This window comes from Salvelinus namaycush, chromosome 35, assembly GCF_016432855.1.
Source record: "Salvelinus namaycush isolate Seneca chromosome 35, SaNama_1.0, whole genome shotgun sequence".
NCBI classification, from domain to species: Eukaryota; Metazoa; Chordata; class Actinopteri; order Salmoniformes; family Salmonidae; genus Salvelinus; species Salvelinus namaycush.
Window position 1 is genome coordinate 26,716,764 of NC_052341.1, and position 27,757 is coordinate 26,744,520.

The 27,757-nt window shown below is 43.7% G+C and overlaps 1 protein-coding gene across 1 annotated transcript; it reads left to right on the plus strand.

The window, feature by feature from the left end:
* Nucleotides 1–8,699: 8,699 nt before the first annotated feature.
* On the plus strand, nt 8,700–26,939 carry msh2 (mutS homolog 2 (E. coli)). Its single transcript, XM_038974805.1, has 16 exons — nt 8,700–8,942; nt 10,003–10,148; nt 10,236–10,514; nt 16,399–16,545; nt 16,756–16,905; nt 17,856–17,989; nt 21,558–21,757; nt 21,839–21,948; nt 22,015–22,138; nt 22,225–22,375; nt 22,451–22,548; nt 22,675–22,920; nt 24,663–24,867; nt 25,430–25,677; nt 25,757–25,920; nt 26,608–26,939. Exons 1-16 carry the CDS (start codon nt 8,735–8,737, stop codon nt 26,782–26,784), a joined length of 2,787 nt encoding a protein of 928 aa, XP_038830733.1. The 5' UTR covers nt 8,700–8,734; the 3' UTR covers nt 26,785–26,939.
* The last annotated feature ends 818 nt before the right edge of the window (nt 26,940–27,757 follow it).

Genomic DNA, 27,757 nt, shown 5'->3' on the forward strand with positions numbered 1-27,757 from the left:
GACGATTCGGATGGGATTCGTTTTTTCCAAACTGCCCCATGTAATTCTTTATTTTTTTGTTGTTGTTTATAGGCCATACCAAACAATCGTTGGTATAGATAGTGTCGCCATAATATTTGAATTGAGGAATTGTGATCATTAGGATATTTTAGCGATCCACAATAGAAGACGTCCTAAATGCCCCCTAGTCTTCAGATGTGAGCCTAACAGCGCACTTGATATGCATTTTTAGGCTATGGATGAGAAAGTGAACTTGTCATTTCCAAACGTTAGCTCAGTTGTATTACACTTTGCGATCTATTAACAGCAAGGTTGTAAAAAAAAAAGTTATATTACCAAAAAGGAATCTGCTATGGTTACAAGCCAAATAACCCTTATTTGACACTATATATAACCATTATTTTGTGTGTGTGTGTATAGTAGTTGCGCATCACAACTTATTTATAATTATCTATACAAAATATAATTGGTTTGACTTGATTACCTGGGGCAATGGACATTCACAACCCGGCTCGTGGGAAGTGACAAAGAGCTCTGTGACAAAGAGCTAGGGCATAAATAATAATATAATAATAATCAATAATTTTGCTCTTTATTTCACCATCTTACATATAAAACCTTATTTATTCATCGAAAATTGTGAATAATTCACCACAGGTTAATGAGAAGGGTGTGCTTGAAAGGATGCACATAACTCTGCAATGTTAGGTTGTATTGGAGAGTCTCAGTCTTACATTTTTTTTCCACACGTGGTTGCAAAGGGCATCAGTGTCTTAACAGCAAGATTTGCCAAGGCAGGATACTCTGAGCGCAGCCCAATCCAGAAATCTGGCAGTGGTTTCTGACTAAATTCAATTTTCACAGATCCGCTTATTCAGATATTGGTAAGTGGACTGGAGGCAAGGCATGAAAGGGATAAGGAATCCAGTTGTTTGTGTCATCCATTTCGGGAAAAGTACCTGCGTAATTGTGCACCCAACTCACTCAGGTGCTTTGCTATATAACATTTGACATTGTCCGTAAGATTGAGTTCATTTGCACACCAAAAAATTATACGATGATGGAAAGACCTGTGTGTTGTCCTTGTTAATGCAGACAGAGAGGAGCTCCAACTTCTTAATCATAAAATATAGTTGCGGAGATGTAATCCTAGATTCAGATCATTCAGGCAAGAAATAAAATCACCCAGATAGGCCAGTCATGTGAGAAACTCGCCATCATGCCAGCGAAAATTATCGTCAGTAAAGAATACTTTAAGCTCATCTCTCAATTCAAAAAAGGTGTCAATACTTTGCCACTTGATAAACAGCTTACTTCTTCTGAATGTTGTGAAAGCATTACATGGTCGCTGCCCATATCATTGCATAGTGCAGAAAATACACGAGAGTTCAGGGGCCTTGCTTTAACAAAGTTCACCATTTTCACTGTAGTGTTCAAAACGTCTTTCAAGCTATCAGACATTCCCTTGGCAGCAAGAGTCTCTCGGTGGATGCTGCAGTGTACCCAAGTGGCGTCGGGAGCAACTGCTTGCATGCACGTTACCACTCCACTATGTCTCCCTGTCATGGCTTTTGCGCCATCAGTACAGATACCAACATGAGCACCAGCTACGTTTGGCTACATACGGACCGTTAGGGGAATTCCCACGAGAGAGTAACGCTTAATGGGATTGGATGTTAATTATTTGACTAGGCTACCTGTATTTAACATTGTGTTGTTATTTCGCTGAACAGGAGATAGATTAATTAGATTTTGGAAGTGAAATGAGGCTACTCAGGTGACAAAAAAATCACCCAAATGTATAGCCCAGTTAGAAAATATAAATGGACTGTAAAAAAAAAAAGGTGAATCACATTTTTATTTTGCATACCCCGACTGCATTGGGCGTACCCCTGGGGGCGCGAGAAGTATGCAATTGAGATCTTTCTAGGAACAAATTGCTGTTCGCAATGTTTGCAAATGACTTTGAATTTCTCTGCAGTATTTTCAGGTATCATAATTGCAGCTTTTGACCTTTTCGGTGGCATGTTGAAAAGGTAATACATTAGTTGAGCATCACAACTTATTTATACTTATTATCTGTACAAAATACCATTGGTTAAATGGTTTGACTTGATTACCTGGGGCAATGGACATTAAGGATCTGCCCCTTTTTTTAAATTTTCACCAAAACTGACATACCAAATCTAACTGCCTGTAGCTCAGGACCTGAAGCAAGGCTATGCGTATTCTTGATACCATTTTGAAAGGAAACCCTTTGAAGTTTGTGGAAATGTGAAATGAATGTAGGAGAATATAACACATTAGATCTGGTAAAAGATAATACAATGAAAAAAACATGTGCTTTTTTGTATTTTTTGTACCATCATCTTTGAAATGCAAGAGAAAAGCCATAATGTATTATTCCAGCCAATGCGCAATTTAGATGTTGGCCACTAGATGGGAGCAGTGTATGTGCAAAGTTTTAGACTGATCCAATAAACCATTGCATTTCTGTTCAAAGTTTTGTATCAAGACTCCCCAAATGTACCTAACTGGTTTATTAATAACTTTTCAAGTTAATAACTGTGCACTCCCCTCAACCAATAGCATGTTATTCTTTCACTGTAATAGCTACTGTGAATTGGACAGTGCAAGAATTTAAGCTTTCTGCCAATATCAGATATGTCTATGTCCTGGGAAATTTTCTTCTTACTTAAAACCTCATGCTAATCGCATTAGCCTACGTTAGCTCAACCGTCCCACGGGGGACCCACCAATCCTGTAGAGGTTTTAAGGAGAATGGGCATTTACAGAATGTTTAGATAGAAATTGTGATCTATTGTGTAGATCAAATTTACTGTGAGATAGATTGGAATAGCATAGGACATTGTGGGTGCTCTATCCATTTTATTTCTGTTTTCAACATGCAGTTCCAGATACAGCCCTGGCATTAGTTGAAGGTATCCAATCCAATAGTTTCTGAAAGTAGTCACTTCCTGAGATCTGTGTTCAAATATTTAAAAAATAAAGTAGTTGCATTCTCAGATCTGTATTCAAATAGTTTAAAAAAGTAGTGCTTTTTGGGGATCTGTATTCAAATAGTTGTAGTCAGCTCCAAAGTAACTATTTGTTCGCCCCTAAAAATAGTTATCTTCCACAAAGCATAGTTAAAACTACAGTTATCCTAGGTCTGAGTGTATGTGTGTGTGTGTGTGTGTGTGTGTGTTTGTGTGTGATGCTGCAGTAGTAATCTACTGTAGTCTGTCACTCTGGGCCTCTCAGGTGAATCACTGCTATGTTGTAATCAACACATTTTCTGTCGTCATGTGAGTTTCAGGCATCTATCAAACAGCAGAACCGGCATATTTGTCAGAACTCCGGCATCGGAGTGTGTGTGTGTGTGTGTGTTGCAGTTCAACTTAGTTTCCCACTAATCTGGTAAGGGAAATTATGTTGTATTGCAATTCAGTGTGAGGGTCCACAAAAGTAACAAAGCAGGATACTGTATTGTCATAAAGTAGAATAGTCATCAGGATATCTCTGGAGTCATGTTTAATGAGTAAAGCACTTGTGTCGTATGAAGGGTTATTTTAGGCGTAACAGCAGTGTACTCACATAGTGCGTATTGACAAAATGGAAACTGACTGCTATTTTGAATGATGAATGACGTTGAAAAAGTGAAGGGAAGTGGTTCATCGAATGGTGGGATGATTTTGACAACCTTTTTTTTGTTGCATGATTTTGCCTGTATTTCCCCTCAGCAATAAAAAGACACAAAATGATTTTTTATCTATGGAAATAGACACAATGTTCTAGAAAATTGATAAAGCAATGCTTGCTTATTACAGTGATAGTATCAAATGCAGGCTTAGACCACAATGTTCCTGTGCCCATTTAAAAAAAATATATATATATCTGCATGACGACCTTGCACAATCACACTGTTCTTTAACATTGACTTAAAAATAATTCAGAAAAACAAAGGGGATAATGGCCACCACTTAGTAAAACAAATGTAGAACATTTTGTTGTGGGCCTTTTCCCTTCAAGGCACTCTGGAGGAAAAACAAAAGGATGAACAAATTGATTTAAAATGCCTTTATTTATTTATTTGGGTAGAAATTCTATATTTAAAAACATGTTTCGGCTTGTTATCTGCCTTTATCAGGGTGTACACCTTCAGAATCCACTTACAACTTAGCTGTGAGTGAAAGTGAATGAAGTGTTGTGCACACTGTGTGAAAAGGTTTGAAATAGAAACGGTTTGAAAAGGTCTGGTCAATGTGTGTGTGTGTGTCTGTCTGTCTGTTGGGCTGTCTAGTGATGATAGACAGACATCTACCATCCAGCACACACACACACACTTCTGTCTTGGTTAGACAAGGCGAGTGTTGCGTCACTCATCTCTGTAACAGAGATGAGTGATCCCCGATACCCTGCGGCAATATGGGGGAGAGAGAGAGCAAGAGAGAGAATAAAAGAGGGCGTTGCAGCCAGCAGAGACGTAGGTGGTTGAAACACACACATCTGATATCATCTGTGTTGCCATGGCATTGGTCGCCCTGGCAACATTAAGAGATCTGTCATTTCTCACCCGTAAATAGGTATCACACACACCAAGTAGAACACAAGACATATAGAGACCTTCACTAAAAAAGAAGAATAGAGAACTGTGAAAATAGAGCCAGCCATCACCAGAAATGTCCAGGGCCTCGTTTCCCACTTGCCTTGTAACTAACGATGATCGTACCAGATGCGTCGCTATTTACGAACCAACTTTTTAAAAGTGTTTCCCAAACAAGCACATAGTGAGAAGAAGGTTGGCTAAGTGCGTTGTTAGACCATGTGTCGATACTGATAGTATCGAAAGAAAAGCAGCACTGCTCTCGGATCAGCTTTCTCCATTCAAATCTTACCTTAACATTAGATTTCTTCCACAATACTAATGATGGTTTAAATCCTAGCAACATATTTCCACCTATGGCTGCAAATAGGCTATTGAGGGGGCTTATTGTGATTACCCAATAATAATAATGCACTAAATCACAGATTGGTCCTATTATTCCGCACGTTGTCGCACATCATGAAACACATTGAGACAAAAATTACAGACAGTATCCTATTTGCAAAATAGAACTCAATTCATTGAACATGAAATTGATTTCAATATGATTGAAAAAGCCTATATCATCCCAGACACCCTAGACCCACTCCAAATCGCATACCACCCCAACAGATCCACAGATGACACAATCTTAATTGCACTTCACACTGCCCTCTCCCACCCGGACAAGAGGGGAAATAACTCTGTGAGAATGCTACTCATAGACTACAGCTCAGCTTTCAACAACATAGTCCCCTCCAAGCTCATCGCCAAGCTAGGGACCCTGGGACTGAACCCCTCCCTCTGCAACTGGATTCTGTACTTTCTGACGGGCCAGCCCCAGGTGGTGAGGGTAGGCAACAATACCTCCACCACGCTGACCCTCAACACGGGGGCCCCTCAGGGGTGTGTGCTTAGTCCCCTCCTGTACTCCCTGTTAACCCACAACTGCATCTATCTATATCTTGACTGGCTTCATCACCGCTTGGTATGGCAAATGCATTGCCGTTGACCGCAAAGCGCTACAGAGGGTGGTACAGACAGCCCAGTACATCACTGGGGCTGAGCTCCCTGCCATCCAAGACCTCTATATCAGGCGATGTCAGCTGAAGGCCCGAAAAATTGTCAAACACTCCAGCCACCCAAGCCATAGACTGTTCACTCTGCTACTGTCCGGCAAACGTTACCGGAGCATCGGCTCTTGGACCAACAGGCTCCGAGACAGCTTCTACCCCCAAGCCATAAGACTGCTAAAAAGCCAGACTGCTAAATAATCAATTAGTGGTACCCAAACTATCTGCACTGACTCTATCTTGCACTGACCATACGCACACTCACTAAACAATATTTCCACACCATATACACACTCACACACACACACTACATTGACACTCCCACACAAAACCCATACACATGCGCACACACATAACACAGACACTCATACCAACAACAAACACACATACACATTACACACTCACACACATTTTTACACTCATAATTTGTTGCTGCTACACTGTTCTTTATTCATACTCTTATTATTATCTATCCTGAAGCCTAGTCACTTTACCCTGCCTTCATTTACATATCTACCCCAAATACCTTGTACCCCTACACATTGATCTGGTACTGGTACTCCCTGTACAGTATATAGCTCTATTTTTGTGTATTTCATTTTATTCCTAGTGTCCTCGTGTTACAATGACTCTGCATGATAAATTCTACACCAGTTGTATTCAGCGCATGTGACAAATGAAATAATTTGATAGACCAAAGTAGCCCAATGCAGTCATCTTGGTTTTCATTTAAAGCATAATTGTATCCTTCACTTACTTGTTTGTAACAATTGCAAATAAATAATTTGGCAACTTTGTATTTGTAGTCAACTTCATTCTGAAGTAACCAGCAGTCACAGTCAGACAGATAGCCTAAACATCTTGATTCTATGTTGAGCAGAGATCTTCTATGAATAAAATGAAGTGGAAGGGCAAAAAAAGCACTTGTAGATGTGCAAAGGTTTTTAAGAGCCACTTTAGTAACTAAGGCTAATGGAAACACCTTGGCTACTAGATACATCATAAGAAGGTTCTAATGATGATATTACCACTACGAAGGCTCTGAGGAAGGAGGCCCAGGCCTTACCCCAACCTAGCCTGAAGACCAACGTTGAATTACATTGGATGCTTCAGGAGAGAAATCTGAACGTACCAGCACTTTGAAAAGTTAATGTAATTATACTTTCCTGTGGATATATTGGTTCCCATTCCTACCTGCAAAAGGACCAACCACACGGAAAACTGGTAAAGTAAGTTAAAATATGATTTTATTCAACATTCTGGCTTGTGGAGGTGGTGAGAGGAAACTTTCCTGATCCAAACGCTCAGTTGTGCCTGTCATCGTAGATTTCAATCAAATTTAACTTCAGGTTTCCAGGCTAACTCCAACCATAATCCAGGTGTGGGGACCCTTTCTTTTATAACCAACAACACTTTTAGAATAGCTTATGATTTGTAACTACTGTAGCTATAAAAACACATGTAATCCTTTTTTGTATTTCACCCCTTTTTTTTATCCCATTTTCTCCCCAAATTTTCGTGGTATCCAATCGCTAGTAATTACTATCTTGTCTCATCGCTACAACTCCCGTACGGGCTCGGGAGAGACGAAGGTCGAAAGCCATGCGTCCTCCGAAGCACAACCCAACCAAGCCGCACTGCTTCTTAACACAGCGCGCCTCCAACCCGGAAGCCAGCCGCACCAATGTGTCGGAGGAAACACCGTGTACCTGGCCCCCTTGGTTAGCGCGCACGGCGCCCGGCCCGCCACAGGAGTCGCTGGAGCGCGATGAGACAAGGATATCCCTACCGGCCAAACCCTCCCTAACCCGGACGATGCTATGCCAATTGTGCGTCGCCCCACGGACCTCCCGGTCGCGGCCGGCTGCGACAGAGCCTGGGCGCGAACCCAGAGACTCTGGTGGCGCAGTTAGCACTGCGATGCAGTGCCCTAGACCACTGCGCCACCCGGGAGGCCCTTTCCCCCCAATTTTGATCTTGTCTCATCGCTGCAACTCTCCAACAGGCTAGGGAGGCGAAGGTCGAGTCACGCGTCCCCGAAATATGATCCGCCAAACCCCGCTTTTTAACACCCGCCGGCCAGCCGCACCACTGTGTTGGAGGAAACACTGTTCAACTGACTACCTCGGTCAACCTTGGTCGCCACAAGGAGTCGCTAGAGCGCGATGAGCCAAGTAAAGCCCCATGGCCAAACCCTCCCCAAACCCGGACGACGCTGGGCCAACTGTGCGCCGCCCTATGGGAATCGGCCGTAATCGAACCCGAGTCTGTAGTGACGCCTCTAGCACTGCCTTAGACCACGATGCACTGCCTTAGACCGCTGCGCCACTCGGGAGGCCCACATTTAATCTTTTTACGACACTTTGGCACTAAAGTTGCCAACTCGGGGGCCATGGAAAATGGCGGAAGCGGATGTTTTGTTTGAATCAGATGGCGTGTCGAGTGGAGATGAGAGTGAGAAGAATTGTATTACAGTGGCGAATGCAAAAGGAAATAAGAGAAGTAAAATGGTAGTGGAAACTAGTCGTTTTTGGTTGGAATAAGGGTTTTGAATTGATGATGATACCTGGGAGATCCGTTTGAAGTCTATATTAAAATTGTGGATGAGGTGGCGTCGATGAGAGTAAAGAGAAGTGGGTTTATTTTGTTTCAAGAAGTTGTGGGATTGGAATTTGTTGTGTGTGGATCTTCGAAGCAGCTATCAAGGGTGTTATCTCTGGTTAGATTCCAGGCTGTATCACAACCAGCTGTGATTGGGAGTCCCATAGAGCGGTGCACAATTGGCCCAGCGTCGTCCGGGTTAGGGTCATTGTAAATAAGATTTTGTTATTAACTAACTAGCCTAGTTAAAGGTTAAATCATTAAAAACATTTTTTTTACAGAATGTCGGCCAAAATATATTTTGTTCCATCTTTTCACACTGCCTGGCCTTCCTCTCACTACCATATTTGGTACTGAGTTGAAACGCCAACCGGATGCTTCACATTTATACATCCGGTGAAATATCTGTCTCATAGTTCTATCTTTGCCCTGACGTAACTTCCTGTTGCTCCAGTCCGTGGCGGGAGATTCCAGCATGGCGGTGCAACCGAAACAGAGCTTGTCCATGGACGCTGCTACCGAACATGGCTTCCTTACCTACTACTTTTCCATGCCGGAGAAGCCAGACACCACCTTCAGGGTCTTCGACCGGGGTGACTACTACACGGTGCACGGGACCGACGCGCTGTTCGCCGCCAAGGAGGTTTTCAAGACCAACGGAGTCATCAAGACCCTGGGCTCAGGTAGCTACACTTATTTAGCTCACAAAGCTAGCCATCTGTATGGTTTTCCACTTTATGTAAGCTAATCCTGATAGCTAGATGCTAAACTACTGCATTATTTGCGTGGCCTATGGTTAGCTTGCTAGTTTAGACGCTAGCTAAATCCCAATTTGAGAACCTAAAACCACGCCACTTCGATACTGTTACGACCGGAATAGTTTCTCGTAGTAGGTTATGAGAATTTACACAGCATGTGCCTCGTTTATCAAAGTATTTGTCAAGGAACACGCCTGATGTAACTGTTGGGACGCTTTTAAAAATATATATTTTTTCCATGTAACGTCAGACGTTATTGCCGCAGTAGTACGTTTCGGTGAAAATCACTACAAAAAATGTGCTTCAGCCAAAGATTTATATAACTAAACCAAGATGGACCACAGCCTGTCGTTTCCAATGGGAACAAATGAGCCATGGGGGGCAGAGCGATGCACGAACTAGCGCGTAATAGGATCATCTGCTTATTGTCGTTAGGGAACGCCTACTCTGTGAACTGCGAGTGTGCAGTAACTCAATTCGCCATTGCACTCCTAAACAACGCATTTAAAAAAAAATTTTTTTGTAAGGGTGAAGTCTACAAACCTTAGTCCATTCTGTTCATAACAGATTGTAGTTTTGGGACCGGAACTGTATTGAGATCAAATGTTTAATCGTTGAGAGAGTTTGAAGAATGTCGGCCAAAATCTCTAATCTCCATCTTCTCCCACTGCCAGCCAGTGGGCTTCCTCTCACTACCATATTTGGTAGTGAGTGGAAACGCCAAGCAGATGCTTCACATTTATACATCCAGTGAATATCTGTCTCGTTGTTCTATATGTGCTTTAGCTGTAACCCGGACTCTATTCTGGCTAGTTACACTATTTAACTACTTCCATCCTTACTGTGGCAAGCAGGACATTGCTCCCCATCTAGCTAGCTAGCTGTCTAAAATAGTTCACGTTGAGTTTTTGTGCTGCAACTAACTACATAGGCAGTGCACGATCATTCATTTAATGACCTATATTTATTGTGTGTGTGTGTGTAGGTAGCCGCAAGCTGGAGAGTGTGGTTCTCAGCAAGACAAACTTTGAGGCTCTGGTCAGAGACCTGCTGCTGGTGAAACAATACAGAGTGGAAGTCTACAGGAACCAAAGCAAAACCAAGGATCACAGCTGGCAACTGGAGTACAAGGTACAAACACAGCCATATAGACACAATCTGAAGATTACATTTATAAGTGTTGTAATAGTTCTCTCTTTCACTACTTCCTCTCTCCAGGCGTCTCCAGGGAATCTGAGCCAGTTTGAGGAGGTTCTATTTGGCGGGGCTGAGGGAAGAGGGGCTGGCTCAGCGGGGGTTGTGGCCGTACGGTTGGCTGTCGGGGGTGACGGACAGCGCGTGGTGGGCGTGGGCTATGTGGACGCGTCCCTAAGGACCATGGGAGTGTGTGAGTTCCTTGATGGAGAGACTTTCTGTAACCTGGAGGCTCTACTTGTGCAGCTGAGCCCCAAGGAATGTCTGCTACCACAGGGTGACAACACTGATAACATACGACAGGTAGGTCTGCGTGTGTCTATGCAACAGAGAGAAATGTCTTTGTGGGAGGAGAATGAAGTCTGAGAAAGGGAGTGGCTGTGTGAGAAAGGGAGTGGCTGTGTGAGAAAGGGAGTGGCTGTGTGAGAAAGGGAGTGGCTGTGTGAGAAAGGGAGTGGCTGTGTGAGAAAGGGAGTGGCTGTGTGAGAAAGGGAGTGGCTGTGTGAGAAAGGGAGTGGCTGTGTGAGAAAGGGAGTGGCTGTGTGAGAAAGGGAGTGGCTGTGTGAGAAAGGGAGTGGCTGTGTGAGAAAGGGAGTGAGTGAGTGAGGGTGGGAGTGAGGTGAGGTGATAAAGGGAGTGAGTGTGTATGTATGTCTGTGTGTGTGTGTGAGTCTATATACACTACCAGTCAAAAGTTTGGACACACCTACTCATTCAACGGTTTTTCTTTATTTTTACTATTTTCTACATTGTCGAATTATAGTGAAGACATCAAAACTATGAAATAACACATATGGACTCATGTAGTAACCAAAAAAGTGTTAAGCAAATCAATCTATTTTATATTTTAGTTATTTCAAAGTAGTCACCCTTTGCCTTGATGACAACTTTGCACACTCTTGGACGGGTGATTGTGTAGGCCAGGTCATCTGATGCAGCACTCCATCACTCTCCTTGGTCAAATAGCCCTTACACAGCCTGGAGGTGTGTTTTGGGTCATTGTCCTGTTGAAAAACAAATGATAGTCCCTCTAAGTGCAAGCCAGATGGGATGGCGTATCACTGCAGAATGCGTGTGCCTTCAATTCTAAATAAATGACTGACAGTGTCACAAGCAAAGCACCATCACACCTCCTCCATGCTTCACGGTGGGAACCACACATGCGGAGGTCATCCGTTAACCTACTTTGTGTCTCACAAAGACACCGAGATTGGAACCAAAAATCTCAAATTTGGACTCATCAGACCAAAGGACAGATTTCCACCGGTCTAATGTCCATTGCTCGTGTTTCTTGGCCCAAGCAAGTCTCTTCTTCTTATTGGTGTCCTTTAGTAGTGGTTTCTTTGCAGCATTTCGATCATGAAGACTTGATTCACGTAGTCTCCTCTGAAAAGTTGTGGTTGAGATGTCTGTTACTTGAACTCTGTGAAGCATTTGTTTGCACTGCAATCTGAGGTGCAGTTACCTCTAATTAACTTATCCTCTGCAGCAGAGGTAACATGAGAGCCAGTTTCATCATTGCGCTTGATGGTTTTTGCGACTGCACTTGAAGGAAGTTCTTAATTTTCCACATTGACTGACCATGTCTTAAAATAATGATGGACTGTCATTTCTCTTTGCTTATTTGAGCTGTTCTTGCCATAATATAGACTTGATATTTTACCAAATAGGGCTTAGGGACCTTGTCTCAACAAAACTGATAGACTCAAATGCATTAAGAAGGAAATTCCACAAATGAACTTTTAAGAAGGCACACCTGTTAATTGAAATGCATTCCAGGTGACCACCTCATGAAGCTGGTTGAGAGTGTGCAAAGCTGTAATCAAGGCACAGGGTGGGTATTTTGAATTGTTTAACACTTTTTTTGGTTACTACATGATTCCATATGTTATTTAATTGTTTTGATGTAATCACTATTCATTCTACAATGTGGAAAATAGTATAAATAAAGAAAAACCCTGGAATGAGTAGGTGTCAACTTTTCACTGGAACTGTATATACCTGTGTGTGTCTGTCCTTCCTTCGGAAAGTATTCAGACGAAATTGACTTTTTCCACATTTTGTTACGTTAGAGCCTTATTCTAAAATGGATAATAAAACAAACTCCGAAATCTACACACACTACCCCATAATCAGAAAGCGAAAAGTTTTGGACATTTTTGTGTACGTTATTTACATAAGTATTCAGACCCTTTGCTATAAGACTCAAAATTGAGCTCAGGTGCATCCTGTTTCCATTGATCATCCCTGAGATGTTTCTACAAGTTGATTGCAATCCACCTGTGGTAAATTCAATTGATTGGACATGATTTGGATAGGCACACCTGTTTCATATAAGGTCCCGCAATTGACAGTGCATGTCAGAACAAAAACCAAGCAAGAAGGTCAAAGGAATTGTTCGTGGAGCTCCGAGACTGGATTGTGTCGAGGCACAGATCTGGGGTAAGGGTACCAAACCATTTCTGCAGCATTGAAGTTCCCCAAGAACACAGTGGCCTCCATCATTCTTAAATGGAAGAAGTTTGGAACCACCAAGACTCTTCGTAGAGCTGGCTGCCCGGCCAAACTGAGCAATCGGGGGAGAAGGGCCTTGGTCAGGGAGGTTACCAAGAACCTGATGGTCACTCTGACAGAGCTCCAGAGTTCCTCTGTGGAGATGGGAGAACCTTCCAGAAGAACATCTTTGCAGCACTCCACCAATCAGGCCTTTATGGTAGAGTGACCAGACGGAAGACACTCCTCAGTAAAAGGCACATGACAGCCTGCTTGGAGTTTGCCAAAAGGCACCTAAAGGACTTTCAGACCATGAGAAACAAGATTCTCTGGTCTGATGAAACAAAGATTGAACTCTTTGGCCTGAATGCCATGTTGTGGCATCTGACATCTGGAGGAAACCTGGCACAATCCCTACCGAGAAGCGTGGTGGTGGCAGCGTCATGCTGTGGGGATGTTTGTCAGCGGCAGGGACTGGGAGACTAGTCAGGATTGAGGCAAAGATGAACGGAGCAAAGTACAGAGATACTTGCTCAGGACCTCAGACTGGGGCGAAGGTTACCCTTCCAACAGGACAATGACCCGAAGCACACAGCCAAGACGACGCAGGAGTGGCTTTGGGACAAGTCTTTGAATGTCCTTGAGTGGCCCAGCCAGAGCCCGGACTTGAACCCTATCTAACATCTCTGGAGAGACCTGAAAATAGCTGTGCAGCAACGCTCCCCATCCAACCTGACAGAGCTTGAGAGGATCTGCAGAGAAGAATGGTAGACTCCCCAAATACAGGTGTGCCAAGCTTGTAGCGTCATACTCAAGAAGACTCGAGGCTGTAATCGCTGCCAGGTGACTCAACAAAGTACTGAGTGAAGGGTCTGAATACTTATGTAAATGTGATATTTCAGTTTATTTTTACTAAATTAGCAAACATTTCTAAACAAGTTTTTGCTTTGTCATTATGCGCTATTGTGTGTAGATTGGGGGGGGTGGACGATTACAAATCAAGTTTTATTTGTCACATGCACCGAATACAACAGGTGTACCATACAGTGAAATGCTTACTTACAAGCACTTAACCACTTTTAAGAAACATTTTAAGAAAAATAGATGAGTAAAAAATTCTCATTTTGAAATAATTTAAAGAGCACCAGTAAAATAAGTAGCGAGGCTATATACAGGGTTCCCGGTACAGATTCAATGTGCGGGGTCACAGGTTAGTCGAGGAATTGAGGTAATATGTGCATGTAGGTAGAGTTAAAGTGACTGTGCAAAGATAAGAGTAGCAGCAGTGTAAAAGAGGGGGGGACAATGCAAATAGTCTGGGTAGCCATTGGATTAGCTGTTCAGGAGTCTTATGGCTTGGGGGTAGAAGCTGTTGAAGCCTTTTGGACCTAGACTTGGTGCTCCGGTACCGCTTGCCGTGCTGTAGCAGAGAGATGTCTTAGACTCCTGCCACCCTAGTCAATGACAATTTTAAGGGCCTTCCTCTGACACCGCCTTGTATAGAGGTCCTGGATGGCAGGATGCTTGGCCCCAGTGATGTACTGGGCCATACGTACTAGCCGTGTAGTGCCTTGCGGTAGGAGGCAACCAGTCAGGATGCTCTTGATGGTGCAGTTGTAGAACCTTTTGAAGATCTGAGGACCCATGCCAAATCTTTTCAGTCTCCTGAGGGGGCATAGGCTTTGTCGTGCCATCTTCACGACTGTCTTGGTGTGTTTGGACTATGATAGGTTGTTGGTGATGTGGACACCGATAAACTTGAAGCTCTCAACCTGCTCCACTACAGCCCCGTCAATGAGAATAGGGGTGTGCTTGGTCCTCCTTTTCCTGTAGTCTACAATCATCATCTTTGTCTTGATCACGTTGAGGGAGAGGTTATCCTGGCACCACACGGCCAGGTCTCTGACCTCCCTATAGGCTGTCTCGTCGTCGGTGATCAGGCTTACCACTGTTGTGTCGTCGGCTAACTTAATGATGGTGTTGGAGTTGTGCCTGGCCATGCAGTCATGAGTGAACAAGGAATACAGGAGGGGACTGAGCACGCACCCCTGAGGGGCCCCTGTGTTGAGGTTCAGTGTGGCGTATGTGTTGTTACCTACCCTTACCACCTGGGTGCGGCTCGTCAGGAAGTCCAGGATCCAGTTGCAGAGGGAGGTGTTTAGTCCCAGGGTCCTTAGCTTAGTGATGAGCTTTGAGGGCACTACGGTGTTGAATGCTGAGCTGAAGTCAAAAGAATAGCATTCTCACATAGGTGTTCCTTTTGTCCAGGTGGGAAAGAGCAGTGTGGAGTGCAATAGAGATTGCATCATCTGGGAATCTGTTGGTGCGGTATGCAAATTGGAGTGGGTCTAGGGTTTCTGGGATAATGGTGTTGATGTGAGCCATGACCAGCCTTTCAAAGCACTTTATGGCTACAGATGTGATTGCTACGGGTTGGTCGTCATTAATCAGGTTACCTTTATGTTCTTGGGCTCAGGGACTATGGTGGTCTGCTTGAAACAACATGTTGGTATTACAGACTCAATCAGGGACAGGTTGAAAATGTCAGTGAAGACACTTGCCAGTTGGTCAGCGCATGCTCAGAGTGCACGTCGTAATCCGTCTTGCCCTGCAGCCTTGTAAATGTTGACTTGTTTAAAGGTCACACTCACATTTTCTACGGAGAGCGTGATCACACAGTCGTTCGGAACAGGGAGAGCTTTGTACGTGCCTCTGTGTGGAGTAAAGGTGGTCTAGAGTTTTTTTCCCCCTCTGGTTGCACATTTAACATGCTGATAGAAATGAGGTAAAACTGGTTTACGTTTACCTGCATTAAAGTCCCCGGCCACTAGGAGTGCCGCCTCTGAGCATTTTCCTGTTTGCTTCTGGCCTTATACAGCTCGTTGAGTGGGGTCTTAGTGCCAGCATCGGTTTGTGGTGGTAAAATAGACAGCTACGAAGAATATAAATAAAAACTCTCTTGGTAAATAGTGTGGTCTACAGCTTATGAGATAATCCACCTCGGGCTAGCAAAACCTTGAGACTTCCTTACTATTAGAATTTGTGCACCAGCTGTAGTTTACAAATATACACAGACCGCCACACCTTATCTTACCGGAGGTAGCTGTTCTATCTTGCCGATGCAGCGTAAAACCCGCCAGCTGTATGTTATCCATGTCGTCGTTCAGCCACCACTCGGTTTAACATAAGATATTACAGTTTTTAATGTCCAGTTGATGGGATATACGTGATCGTAGTTCGTCTATTTTGTTATCCAATGATTGTACGTTGGCTAATAGGACTGATGGTGAAGGCAGATTACCCACTCGCCGTCGGATCCTTACAAGGCACCCCGACCTATGTCCCGATATCTCTCTTTCTCCTGCAAATGACGGAAATGAGGGCCTTTGTCCGAAGTAAATCCTTTGTGTCAGACTCTTTTTAAGGTAACATTTTTCTTCCAGTACGAGGTGAGTAATCGCTGTCCTGATATCTAGAAGCTATTTTCGGTCATAAGAGTCGGTGGCCGAAACATTATCTAAAAAAATAAAAATAAAATTACGCGAACCACACGAGCACAATTGGCTAGGAGACCGTGAAACGACAGCCATCTCCTCTGGCGCCATTGTAGAGGGGATGGCTGTAACCTAACAAAATGTGGAAAAAGTCAAGGGATTTGAATACTTTCTGATGGCACTGTATATCATGTGTGTAGGTGGTGCAGCGTGGCGGTGTGTTGCTGTCAGACAGAAAGAGAACAGAGTTCAGTAGTAAAGACATGACCCAGGACCTCAACCGACTGCTACGGACCAGGAAAGGGGAGGCCAACGCCTGCAACGTTCTGCCTGAACTAGACAAACAGGTAACACACACAAACCTACTCGTATTGGATGAGTCTTAATAAACAATTGTTACCGCTGTGTGTCGGTCTGGGTTGCAGCAACTTGTTGTGCCAGCGTGCATTGCCATTAGTAAAGCTCTTTATCTAACCACGCCGCACATGGGATAATATGACTGTTTCCAAACACAACCCACTCCGTTAGTAGTAAAATGACATGTCTGTGTGTTCCAGGTAGCTATGTCATGCCTGGCAGCAGTGGTTCGTTACCTGGAGTTGCTGTCTGACCAATCAAACTTCAGCTCCTTCAGCTTGACGACCCTTGACCTGAGCCAGTACATGAGGCTGGACAACGCTGCTGTACAAGCCCTCAACCTCTTTCAGGTAACATTTAGCTTAAGTTGATCAACTATGAATAATTCACACTACAAGCGCGGGCCACAATGTTCCAAAATGCTATTACGGGCGACCACCGTTCTCAAATGTGCACCTGATGCGTACGTTTAAAAAAATAATGCGACAGAGATGGATATACAGCGTAATAGTAGGAACTTGGAGGGAATATCTGACGATGCAACAATAGGATTGTGCCTTACTGCCGTTGGACAGTAGAAGAAGAAATGCTGGATTTTGACTGTTGGCTATAGGCTTTGTAAAATGTCCAGGTTTCCATCAATGATATGGCTGGTTAGTCATCGCATATGTAATTATTTAGGTTATGGAAATATATAATTTTAGAATATCATTCCAATGTTAAGCAAATAGGCCTGTTAGAATGCACTTTTGACTCTCTCCCAGCCTGTCTTTTTAAATTTAATTTGACTTTTATTTAACTAGGCAAGTCAGTTAAGAACAAATTCTTATTTTCAATGACGGCCTAGGAACAGTGGGTTAACTGTCTTGTTCAGGGGCAGAAGGACAGATTTTTACAGTGTCAGCTCGGGGATTCGATTTTGCAACCTTTCGGTTGCTAGTCCAATGCTCTAACCACTAGGCTACCTGCCTCCAGCAGGCCTGGAGCTGAGGTTTTGTGCCGGGAGTTGCTATGGCATTTGCATTAGCTGTAGGCTGTGGCTAACTACTATGGTGTTGTAGAAAATATGGTTGTATCTCCCTGAACCGAATTCACACTGTAAAATGTGCTAAGTATTTCTGCATCACGCTGCAACACTGCCTGGCTGGGGGCTGTGCGTTCACACGTGAAGAGCTGGGTGACGGATTCATTTTTAGAAGCGCTGTGCACAGGCATAAACGTTTTTAATCTACTGAAGTGAGACTTTGTCCTTGTGTTTATTGGCAGTCTGAGTCTGTCCTGATAGGCTCGTTCTCCCCAGGGTTCTCCCGATGACACCAGTGGAGCCCACTCATTGGCCGGGCTACTGAATAAGTGCCGCACCCCTCAGGGCCAGCGATTGGTCAACCAGTGGATCAAACAGCCACTCATGGACAAGAACAGGATTGAGGAGAGGTGAGGTCCAACTTCTCTTCAACCCTCTCCCTTTCTCTTTCGCTCATCTCAGTACTGTACCAAAGAGAATATCCATGAAAAACTCCAGAAACTGCTTCTACAATAGAAATCCCTGATCAGGTTTGTAGGCAGTGTCATGGCGACTTTAGCTCGCTAAGCTCATGCGCATGAATGTGTCATCAGGTCAATCAATCAATCAAGTTTATTTTATATAGCCCTTCGTACATCAGCTAATATCTCGAAGTGCTGTACAGAAACCCAGCCTAAAACCCCAAACAGCAAGCAATGCAGGTGTAGAAGCACGGGTCTAACGGTTGTGTTGTGCAGGCCATCAAATAAAAGGCTCTCCTTCGATATGAAATTGTTTTTGACAAATGGAAGAGTCCGTTTTGTCAAGGTTGTAGGAATGACTAATCATATGATACATTTTTTTACCATACCAACTATTACTGCCTGCTTGAATGGTGAATAGCTCCGATACACATAAAATGACCCCGGGAATCGATAGAACACCGCTCAGAGATTCACATATGATATAACATTCAAAATGGGTTAATCTTTCTTTTAAGGACCAATGCAGGGGTGGGCGCTACATCAAATTATGACGTCAGTGATCTTCAGGTCGCAAAGTCGGAGCTCTAGAAAGATGTGTGAATTTCCGAGTTGGATGACCGTTCAAAGTATTTTTTTTTCAGAGTTAATTGTTTTGAGTTCCAAGTTGTCTTGAAAGCACCGAAGTCGGAGTGTTCCGAGTGCCCAGTTGTTTTGAAAGCGGCATTATTGATCTATTAACTAATGTCACCAGGCAGGTCAATACTCCATCTCATCTGAACAGGCTGACATTTCAGGCTGTCTCTTCAAACAGCTCTTAGACTAAAAGGGCATTTTCACCATTTCACAGCGTTCTTCCAACCTCATCGTGTGGAATATATAAAACACAGGAAAATCAAGATAACTGCAGGATTTGAATATGCTATCATCCTACTTGGACCTCTTTTGCTGACATGGCCTTCAATATGACATCTTCAAAACAAGTCATGTCGCACTGCTGTGAGTGGACGTCATCAACATTAGTACATTGACACCTTTTCTTCAACAAAAGCAATGTCACAAAATATCATCGCGTCAATTGTAATGGATTCCACAGATGTAGGATACATTTTCTAAAGCTAGAATAAATTTTTATCCGTTCGACTGGTAGATTCTATCATCCAACTTTCTTTATTGTGACGACTGATGATTGACAAATCAATTTGTAAGGTACGCGGGGAACGTGATGTTATCACATACAGTTGAAGTCGAAAGTTTACATACACTTAGGTTGGAGCCATTAAAACTCGTTTTTCAACCACTCCACAAAATTCTTGTTAACAAACTATAGTTTTGGCAAGTTGGTTAGGACATCTACTTTGTACATAAGTCATTTTTCCAACAATTGTTTACAGACAGATTATTTCACTTATAATTCACTGTATCACAAGTCCAGTGGGTCAGAATTTACATGCACTAAGTTGACTGTGCCTTTAAACAGCTTGGAAAATTCCAGAAAATGATGTCATGGCTTTAAAAGCTTCTGATAGGCTAAATGAAATCATTTGAGTCAATTGGAGGTGTACCTGTGGAGGTATTTCAAGGCCTACCTTCAAAGTCAGTGCCTCTTTGCCTGACATCATGGGAAAATCAAAAGAAATCAGCCAAGACCTTAGAAAAAGAATTGTAGACCTGTGCAAGTCTGGTTCATCCTTGGGAGCAATTTCCAAACGCCTGAAGGTACCGGGTTCATCTGTACAAACAATAGTACGCAAGTATAAACACCATGGGACCACGCAGCCGTCATACCGCTCAGGAAGGAGACGCGTTCTGTCTCCTAGAGATGAACGTACTTTGGTGCGAAAAGTGCAAATCAATCCCAGAACAGCAGCAAAGGACCTTGTGAAGATGCTGGAGGAAACGGGTACAAAAGTATCTATATCCACAGTAAAACAAGTCCTATATTGACCTAACCTGAAAGGCCGCTCAGCAAGGAAGAAGCCACTGCTCCAAAACCGCCATAAAAAAGCCAGACTACGGTCTGCAACTGCACATGGGGACAAAGATCGTACTTTTTAGAGAAATGTCCTCTGGTCTGATGAAACAAAAATATAACTGTTTGCCATAATGACCATCGTTATGTTTGGAGGAAAAAGGGGGAGGCTTGCGAGCCGAAGAACACCATCTCAACCGTGAAGCACGGGGGTGGCAGAATCATGTTGTGGGGGTGCTTTGCTGCAGGAGGGACTGGTGCACTTCACAAAATAGATGGCATCATGAGCAAGGAAAATTGTGGATATATTGAAGCAACATCTCAAAACATCAGTCAGGAAGTTAAAGCTTGGACCCAAATGGGTCTTCCAAATGGACAATGACCCCAAGGATACTTCCAAAGTTGTGGCAAAATGGCTTAAGGAGAACAATGTCAAGGTATAGGAGTGGCCATCACAAAGCCCTGACCTCAATCCTATAGAACATTTGTGGGCAGAACTGAAAAAGCGTGTGCGAGCAAGGAGGCCTACAAACCTGACTCAGTTACACCAGCTCTGTCAGGATTTCATGGGCCAAAATTCACCCAACTTATTGTGGGAAGCTTGTGGAAGGCTACCCAAAACGTTTGACCCAAGTTAAACAATTTAAAGGCAATGCTACCAAATACTAATTGAGTGTATGTAAACTTCTGACCCATTGGGAATGTGATGCTGAAATAAATAATTCTCTCTATTATTCTGACGTTTCACATTCTTAAAATAAAGTGGTGATCCTAACTGACCTAAGATGGAATTCTTACTAGGATTAAATGTCAGGAATTGTGAAAAACTGAGTTTAAATGTATTTGGCTAAGGTGTATGTAAACTTCTGACTTCAACTGTAACTTTAAAGCTCCACATTTAATTCCAAATGCCTACTGCTTATAAAATCCAGTCATTCAACTATAAAAATATTTCTTTGCAAGACAAGGATGGTCTTGACTGAAGACTGCCTGAATTGCTTTGTATTGCAATTCAAAGTTTCACCATCAAATTGTTTGATTTTTACGAGGTCTTCATGAGTGCAAGGTGCCATGAATATTAGGCTATTCTTGCATTGTATCCATGCTGGCTTTTGCGATGGCAGGGCATACAGCGTGTCGCCACTTTATTAATGCACAATTTGCCGAAATGAATTCAACATTCTAGATTTTGAACTTTTTTTTTGACACAACAGTTCAATGGAAACGCACCATGGGCAGGCAATTGTCGCATCTTCTTTCTATGCAAACTTTCTAAATGTCAACCAAAAAATCACTGGACAAGTTAATGGAAACCTAGCCACTGGCTCGACTGTGGGTTGTGCATTTTAGATTTTAGAGAAAAATAACTAAGGATACATTTTTCACTTCTCCCATTGACTTCCCAACCCCCTGGTCTGTCGAGTCTGCTCCGAGGCTTTCCCAGAAGTGTTTCCTGTAGCCCTCTGTTCTGCTGCCACCTTCTGGTTTTTCCTAGTACTGCAGACACTACCTGTGATTTCTCACTGTCTGTGTGTGTGTGTGTAGACTGGACCTGGTAGAGTGTCTCGTGAATGACGGTGAGGCCAGACAGACTCTTCAGGACGATCTGTTGCGGCGGTTCCCAGATCTCCACCGCTTGTCCAAAAAGTTTCACCGGCTCTCGGCAACACTGCAGGACTGTTACCGCGGTTACCAGGCCGTGGGCCAGATCCCTGCACTTCTGTTGGCTCTGGAGAAACACCAAGGTACACACACGTGCACGCACACACACACATACTAAGATGCGCGCGCACACACTAACTCCGTAGCACCATCCTGTGTTGTAGGAAGTCACCAGATGCTGTTGGAGGCAGTGTTCATCTCTCCTCTCAGAGACCTGCAGGCTGACTTCATCAAGTACCAGGAGATGATCGAAACTACACTGGATATGAACCAGGTAGGGTGGGTGTGTGTGTGCTCCGTGGTAGAATACACTAGATGTGAACCGTGTGTGTTTTTGTAGGTGGAGCACCATGAGTTCCTGGTGAAGGCGTCGTTTGACCCGGTGCTCTCTGAGCTGAGGGAGAAGATGGACACACTGGAGAACAGCATGCAGAGCGTACTGAACAGCGCAGCACGGGAACTAGGTACACCACGCAGACAGACACACACACACACACAGAATAGACATACACCAGTGTATTTAATTGTGTGTGTGTGTGTGTGTGTTTAGGTCTGGATGCTGGTAAGACAGTGAAGTTGGAGTGTAACAATGTGTTGGGGTATTACCTGAGGGTGACCTGTAAAGAGGAGAAGAGTCTGAGGAACAACAAAAAGTTCACAACGCTGGACGTCCAGAAGAATGGAGTCCGGTTCACCAACAGGTCTGGCGCGCTCACACACGCATACACACAATTTGCCCTGCGGTGAGCTAACTTTCTGTGTGTGTGTGTGTGTAGTAAGCTGAGTTCTTTGAATGAAGACTACACCAGGAACAGAGAGGAGTATGAGGAGGCTCAGAACGCCATCGTTAAGGAGATCATCAGCATCGCCGCGGGTGAGAACATACACACACACACTCCGCAACTTCCTATCAGGTTTGATGTAGCATTTTTAGTAGAAATGCATGTTGGAACGGAGTCTCTTTTTTCCTTTTCTTAAATATACCCTTGGACGTCCCCAGGCTACGTGGATCCCCTGCAGTCGTTGAGTGACGTCATCGCCCAGCTGGATGCGGTGGTCAGCTTCTCTGTGGCGTCAGTCTCTGCCCCCATCCCCTACGTCAGGCCACGCCTCCTGGCTGTGGACCGCAGGCGCCTGGAGCTCCAACAGGCCAGACACCCCTGCCTGGAGTCGGACGCAGACACAGCCTTCATACCTAATGATATATCCTTCATCCAGGGGGAGCAGAGCTTCTATATCATCACAGGTACACATGCACGGTTCTTTTATTTTGAGAGGATTTCAGAGGAGGCTGCAGCCGTTCATTCACCCGTTTAGGGATTTGACTGAACACCAAGTCGGAGGACATTGGAAACCAGGGCAAAGTTCCATTCACGATCTCCGGTTCGGTACTATAATTGTGTTACGTTCGGTACTTCTGTCACGCGTCTCTCACACGATCAAGTCTATCAGTGCAGCCCCTTTTTATAGCGTAGAGGGAAGATCCCGCTACACTTATTCATTGCTCGAGTTGTCTGGGCTGCATTGTTAGCTCCCAACTCCTGCTGCACAGAAGTTGGTACACTTGAATAATGCAACACGGCATGTAGAAATGTTGAAACTGTTAATTACTGTTCGCAAAACAATGTCCACACAGGCTAAAACACTATGAAAGAAGATACTAGTAGCTTCCAGCTTTAATTGTAGGCTAACTTTCTTTGCTAGTTTACAGCTGAATTCACTACCCTCGTACTTTGTTTGTGAAACCATAATGCAAAATATGCTGATTTCAAAGCGGATTGCCACCAAAAGCGTTATTAATTCACTTAGTCTCCCTCGCCAACAAAAACAAATCTTCCTCTCCTTCTGGTTCCCACAAGGTCAGATTCCACTTCCTCTCCCCACGTCTCATTACGTTCTTCGAGACGGCGCACACTAAGTTCTCCTGGCAGTTGTTATTTAAATCAATCCTAAATGGAAGGGACTATTTGTCATCTGTAGCCCCATGAAATTAGCTAAAAAACTCACTAATATGCATTCACCTGTATTGTGAATAGACCTAGGCTACATCTTGATTTACCCAGTTCATCAAGAGATGTACCATTCAAATAATTGATTACCGTTATGTTTTGGAGTTAGATTGGTAAAAAGTCAATCGACTGGATAATTGATGAATTACATTCGGAAATCAAATGAACATCAAAATCCGTCAGTTTAAGATGGAAATCTGTTTCTTTTGCATGGCTGCGTCTCAGTCCACCGCATCCGCCGATATTGCCCTTACGCATCTGTGGCAGAGCAGTGTTTGTCAGAGACCGTGAGACATAATGAAAAATCGTTCTTCTCACGAAAACGTCTGTGGCGTCCGAACAGTTTGGCCTACAAACTATTATGACCACTCTATTGAAAGATGACTCACGAACACGATGGGGTTCTCCGTTTTGCTCTAGAATACCAACAAGCCTCACAAGACTCGGCTTAAGATCCCCGGTACCAGACTTAAAAAATGAACGTTTAGTGCCTAAAATAAGTACATGTAAATAAAAAATAAACCAATGGTTTCCTGATCTTCTCTCAGATATAGGACACTTCAGAACAAACGTCCTTTTGATCTTTTGAACTGACCTCTGTTCCAATGTAGTAAATATGTTATTCATTGCATTTGTATTGGCTAATAGCAGTAATGCAAATTCAATGTTTCATCCAATCATTTTTTACTTTATATCTTAAGGGGTCTTAAAATTCAAAATCCAATAGTTAACCTGGTATCGAAGTTAAACTTAAGGTATCACGACAACACTAGTGTCCATACCATAGACTGTATAAGGGTCAATACTCATAAACTGAGCACACCATGGAGACGTGTACATTTTTCTTGATACATTTAGCCTGAGAAATGCACAATGCTCTTCTGTACTGTATTTGCTACGTTCATTTTAGTACAAACACTCACACCCCTCTGGCCTGACGTACAGATTTACATACATTAACCCTCCCTCCCCTCCACAGGTCCTAATATGGGCGGGAAGTCTACCTTCATCAGGCAGGTGGGCGTGATCTCTCTGATGGCTCAGATTGGCTGCTTTGTCCCCTGTGAGAAGGCGGAGCTAAGCATGATTGACAGCTGTCTGTGCCGTGTGGGGGCGGGGGATAGCCAGCTCAAGGGCGTGTCTACATTTATGTCAGAGATGCTGGAGACCGCAGCTATTCTCCGGTGAGAACACGCACACGCCACCATCTCTGCAGCTCTTTTCTCTTTTAGTTTAGTCAAATCCTTTGCGTGCATCATTGACAATGAACATGTACACGTAACTGCCAAAATAAAGGAAACGGCAACATAAAGTGTATTAATAGGGCTTTGGGGCACCACGAGCCAGAACAGCTTCACTGTACCTTGGAATAGATTCTACAAGTGTTTGAAACTCCATTGGAGGGATGCGACTCCATTGTTCCACAATTTTCTGTTGGTGGTAGAAAATGCTGTCTCATGCATATGTTTTTAATTGGGTTGAGGCCTGGTGACTGAGTCGGCCATGGCAAATGGTTTACATCGTTTTCATGCTCCTCAAACCATTCCGTGACCACTAGTGCCCTGTGGAAGGAGGCATTGTCAAAATAATAGCCTGCCCAGCATTTTTTTATACATGACCCTAACCATGATGGGATGTTAATTGCTTAACTCAGCAACCACACCTGTTTTCAATGTACTTTGTATCCATTATTTTTGGCAGTTGCCTGTACATTGACTCAACTGTTACACTATTTTCTCTCCATAGCTCTGCCACGAAGAACTCTCTAATAATAATCGATGAGTTGGGTCGAGGAACATCTACATTCGATGGCTTTGGTCTGGCCTGGGCCATCAGTGAACACATCGCCTCTAAGATTGGCTGCTTCTGTCTGTTTGCCACTCACTTCCACGAGCTTACGGCGTTGGCCACACACCACCCCACCGTCCGCAACCTGCACGTCACCGCTCTGACCACGCAGCACACACTCACCATGCTCTACAGGGTCAAACCAGGTACACACACTACACTGTAGTATCCAGTATATACACACAAACATCAGCGCAGCGCTTGACAAAGTATGTGTGTGTTTAGGTGTGTGTGACCAGAGTTTTGGGATCCATGTGGCGGAGTTGGCGTGTTTCCCGCCGGCGGTGGTCGCCATGGCAAAGCAGAAGGCTGCAGAACTGGAGGAGTTTCAGGAGGAGCCTAGTGGGGAGGAGGGGCCAGAGGCCAAGAAACGACGCAGCGATAAACAGGTAAACACTATGACAAGATAGTTTTGGCTGTTGTCTTTTTGACATGTAGAACAAAAATATAAATGCAACATGCAACAATTTCAGAGTTACAGTTCATATAAGGAAATCAGTAAAATCATTTATTTCAATTAGGTCCTAATCTATGGATTTCCCCTGACTGGGCAGGCGTGTAGCTTTGGAGGGCATACGCCCAGCCAATCCATATGAGTTTTTCTCCACAAAAGGGCTTTATTACAAACAGAAATACTCCCCAGCACTGCACCCCCCCCCAACCCCCCTCAGACGATCCCACAGGTGAAGAAGCCGGATGTAGAGGTCCTGGGCTGGTGTGGTTAGTGGTTGGAGGCAGCTTATAGTAGATAAATTAACATTCAATTCTCTGGCAATATCTCTGTTGGACATTCCTACAGTCAGCATGCCAATTGCATGCTCCCTCAACCAGAGACATTTGTTTCCTTTTGTCCCCAGCTTCTTGATAATCTTGGCAAAGGTGAAACACTCACTAACAGGGATATAAACACATTTGTGCACAAAATGAGAGAAATAAGCTTTTGGAAAACTTCAGGGATCTTTTATTTCATCTCATTAAACATGGGACCAACACTACATGTTGCTTTTATATATTTGTTTGGTGTAGAATGACTTGGCTTATAATTACTCCAACCTTCTAATACTGTCTCTTTCCAGGAGGGAGAGGGTTTGATCCAGTCGTTTCTGGAGAAGGTGAAATCTCTGCCGGCAGTCACCATGACTGACCAGGAGGTGAAGGCGGAGCTTAAAGCCATGAAGCAGGAGCTTGTTGCCCATAACAACGCTTACATCACTGAGCTCCTGGCACGTTCCGCCCCTATCCACTCAACCTGAGACCGGTCGTACGGTACACACGTGAGATCGGTTCTGTATACACTCACCCTAGTGAGATGTAGTTTACAGCACTTGGTCAGTTTTTCCCTTACCATCTTCCTCGTTATGTTACCAATAAAATAAACCTGTTCAAATCATTGTGTTTTCTTGAAAGTAATGATGGTTGCATGAATAAACCCCATCCCTAGTAGCTGAGATGCCAGGGGTGTAATCATTAGTCCAAACACGTTCTGTTTTGCAACAGTTTCTATTCGGGTAGGTCCCTCCAGTTTTATAGGCATACTACATTTCAGTTAAAATTTGAAGGAACTATTTATTGAATGTCTACGCATAAATCATACAGACAAGTAATTTACACATCACTAACAGAATACATTTTCAGATCAAGTTCAAGCTATAAATAATGTTGGTGTGGGTTTTGACACATGCATCAAATCTGAGTGAGAGATTTAGCCTGGCTGATGTGGTACACAGGGTCATGGCTAGAAGGGATCCAGCTTTTGTCAAATTAACTGCAAACGTTTAATTTTGCCATTCATTTGACAACCTGGACCCTTCTAGCCATGACACACTAGTCTTGGACAGGAGTTTGTTATTGGTGCAATATTACCCCAAAAGTTGGTTAGAGCTTTGTTTCTCTGAAATTTTCTTTTCTTTCTGGGGGTGGGGTTGAGACCTATCGTGCTTTGGATTAGAAAATTCAACACGTTGTATTGGTAAAGGGCAGCACTCGAGTGAGAGCCTTTCCAGACTGAAGCTCCTACATCAAGGAGCCTTTCCAGACTGAAGTCAGAAATACTGAATTTGGCTTCAACCAGATTAGCCCCGGATGCCTGACAGAAAAAAAGACATGGCCTGAAACTTTGGCAACTAAGGTTTCTTTTTTTCACTCTTTGTGCTGGATAGTAAGAATAACGCCGACAGATGGTCGCTTCGAGTTCTTAGGAAACTATGCAGTATTCTTTTAATGTAC

Excerpts from the sequence above, each read along its gene's own strand:
- msh2 (XM_038974805.1), top strand. The coding sequence starts at position 8,735 with ATGGCGGTGCAACCGAAACAGAGCTTGTCCATGGACGCTGCTACCGAA. Across the intron at positions 8,943-10,002 it reads CATCAAGACCCTGGGCTCAG|GTAGCCGCAAGCTGGAGAGT; the intron begins GTAGCTACACTT and ends GTGTGTGTGTAG. Across the intron at positions 25,921-26,607 it reads AACGACGCAGCGATAAACAG|GAGGGAGAGGGTTTGATCCA; the intron begins GTAAACACTATG and ends GTCTCTTTCCAG.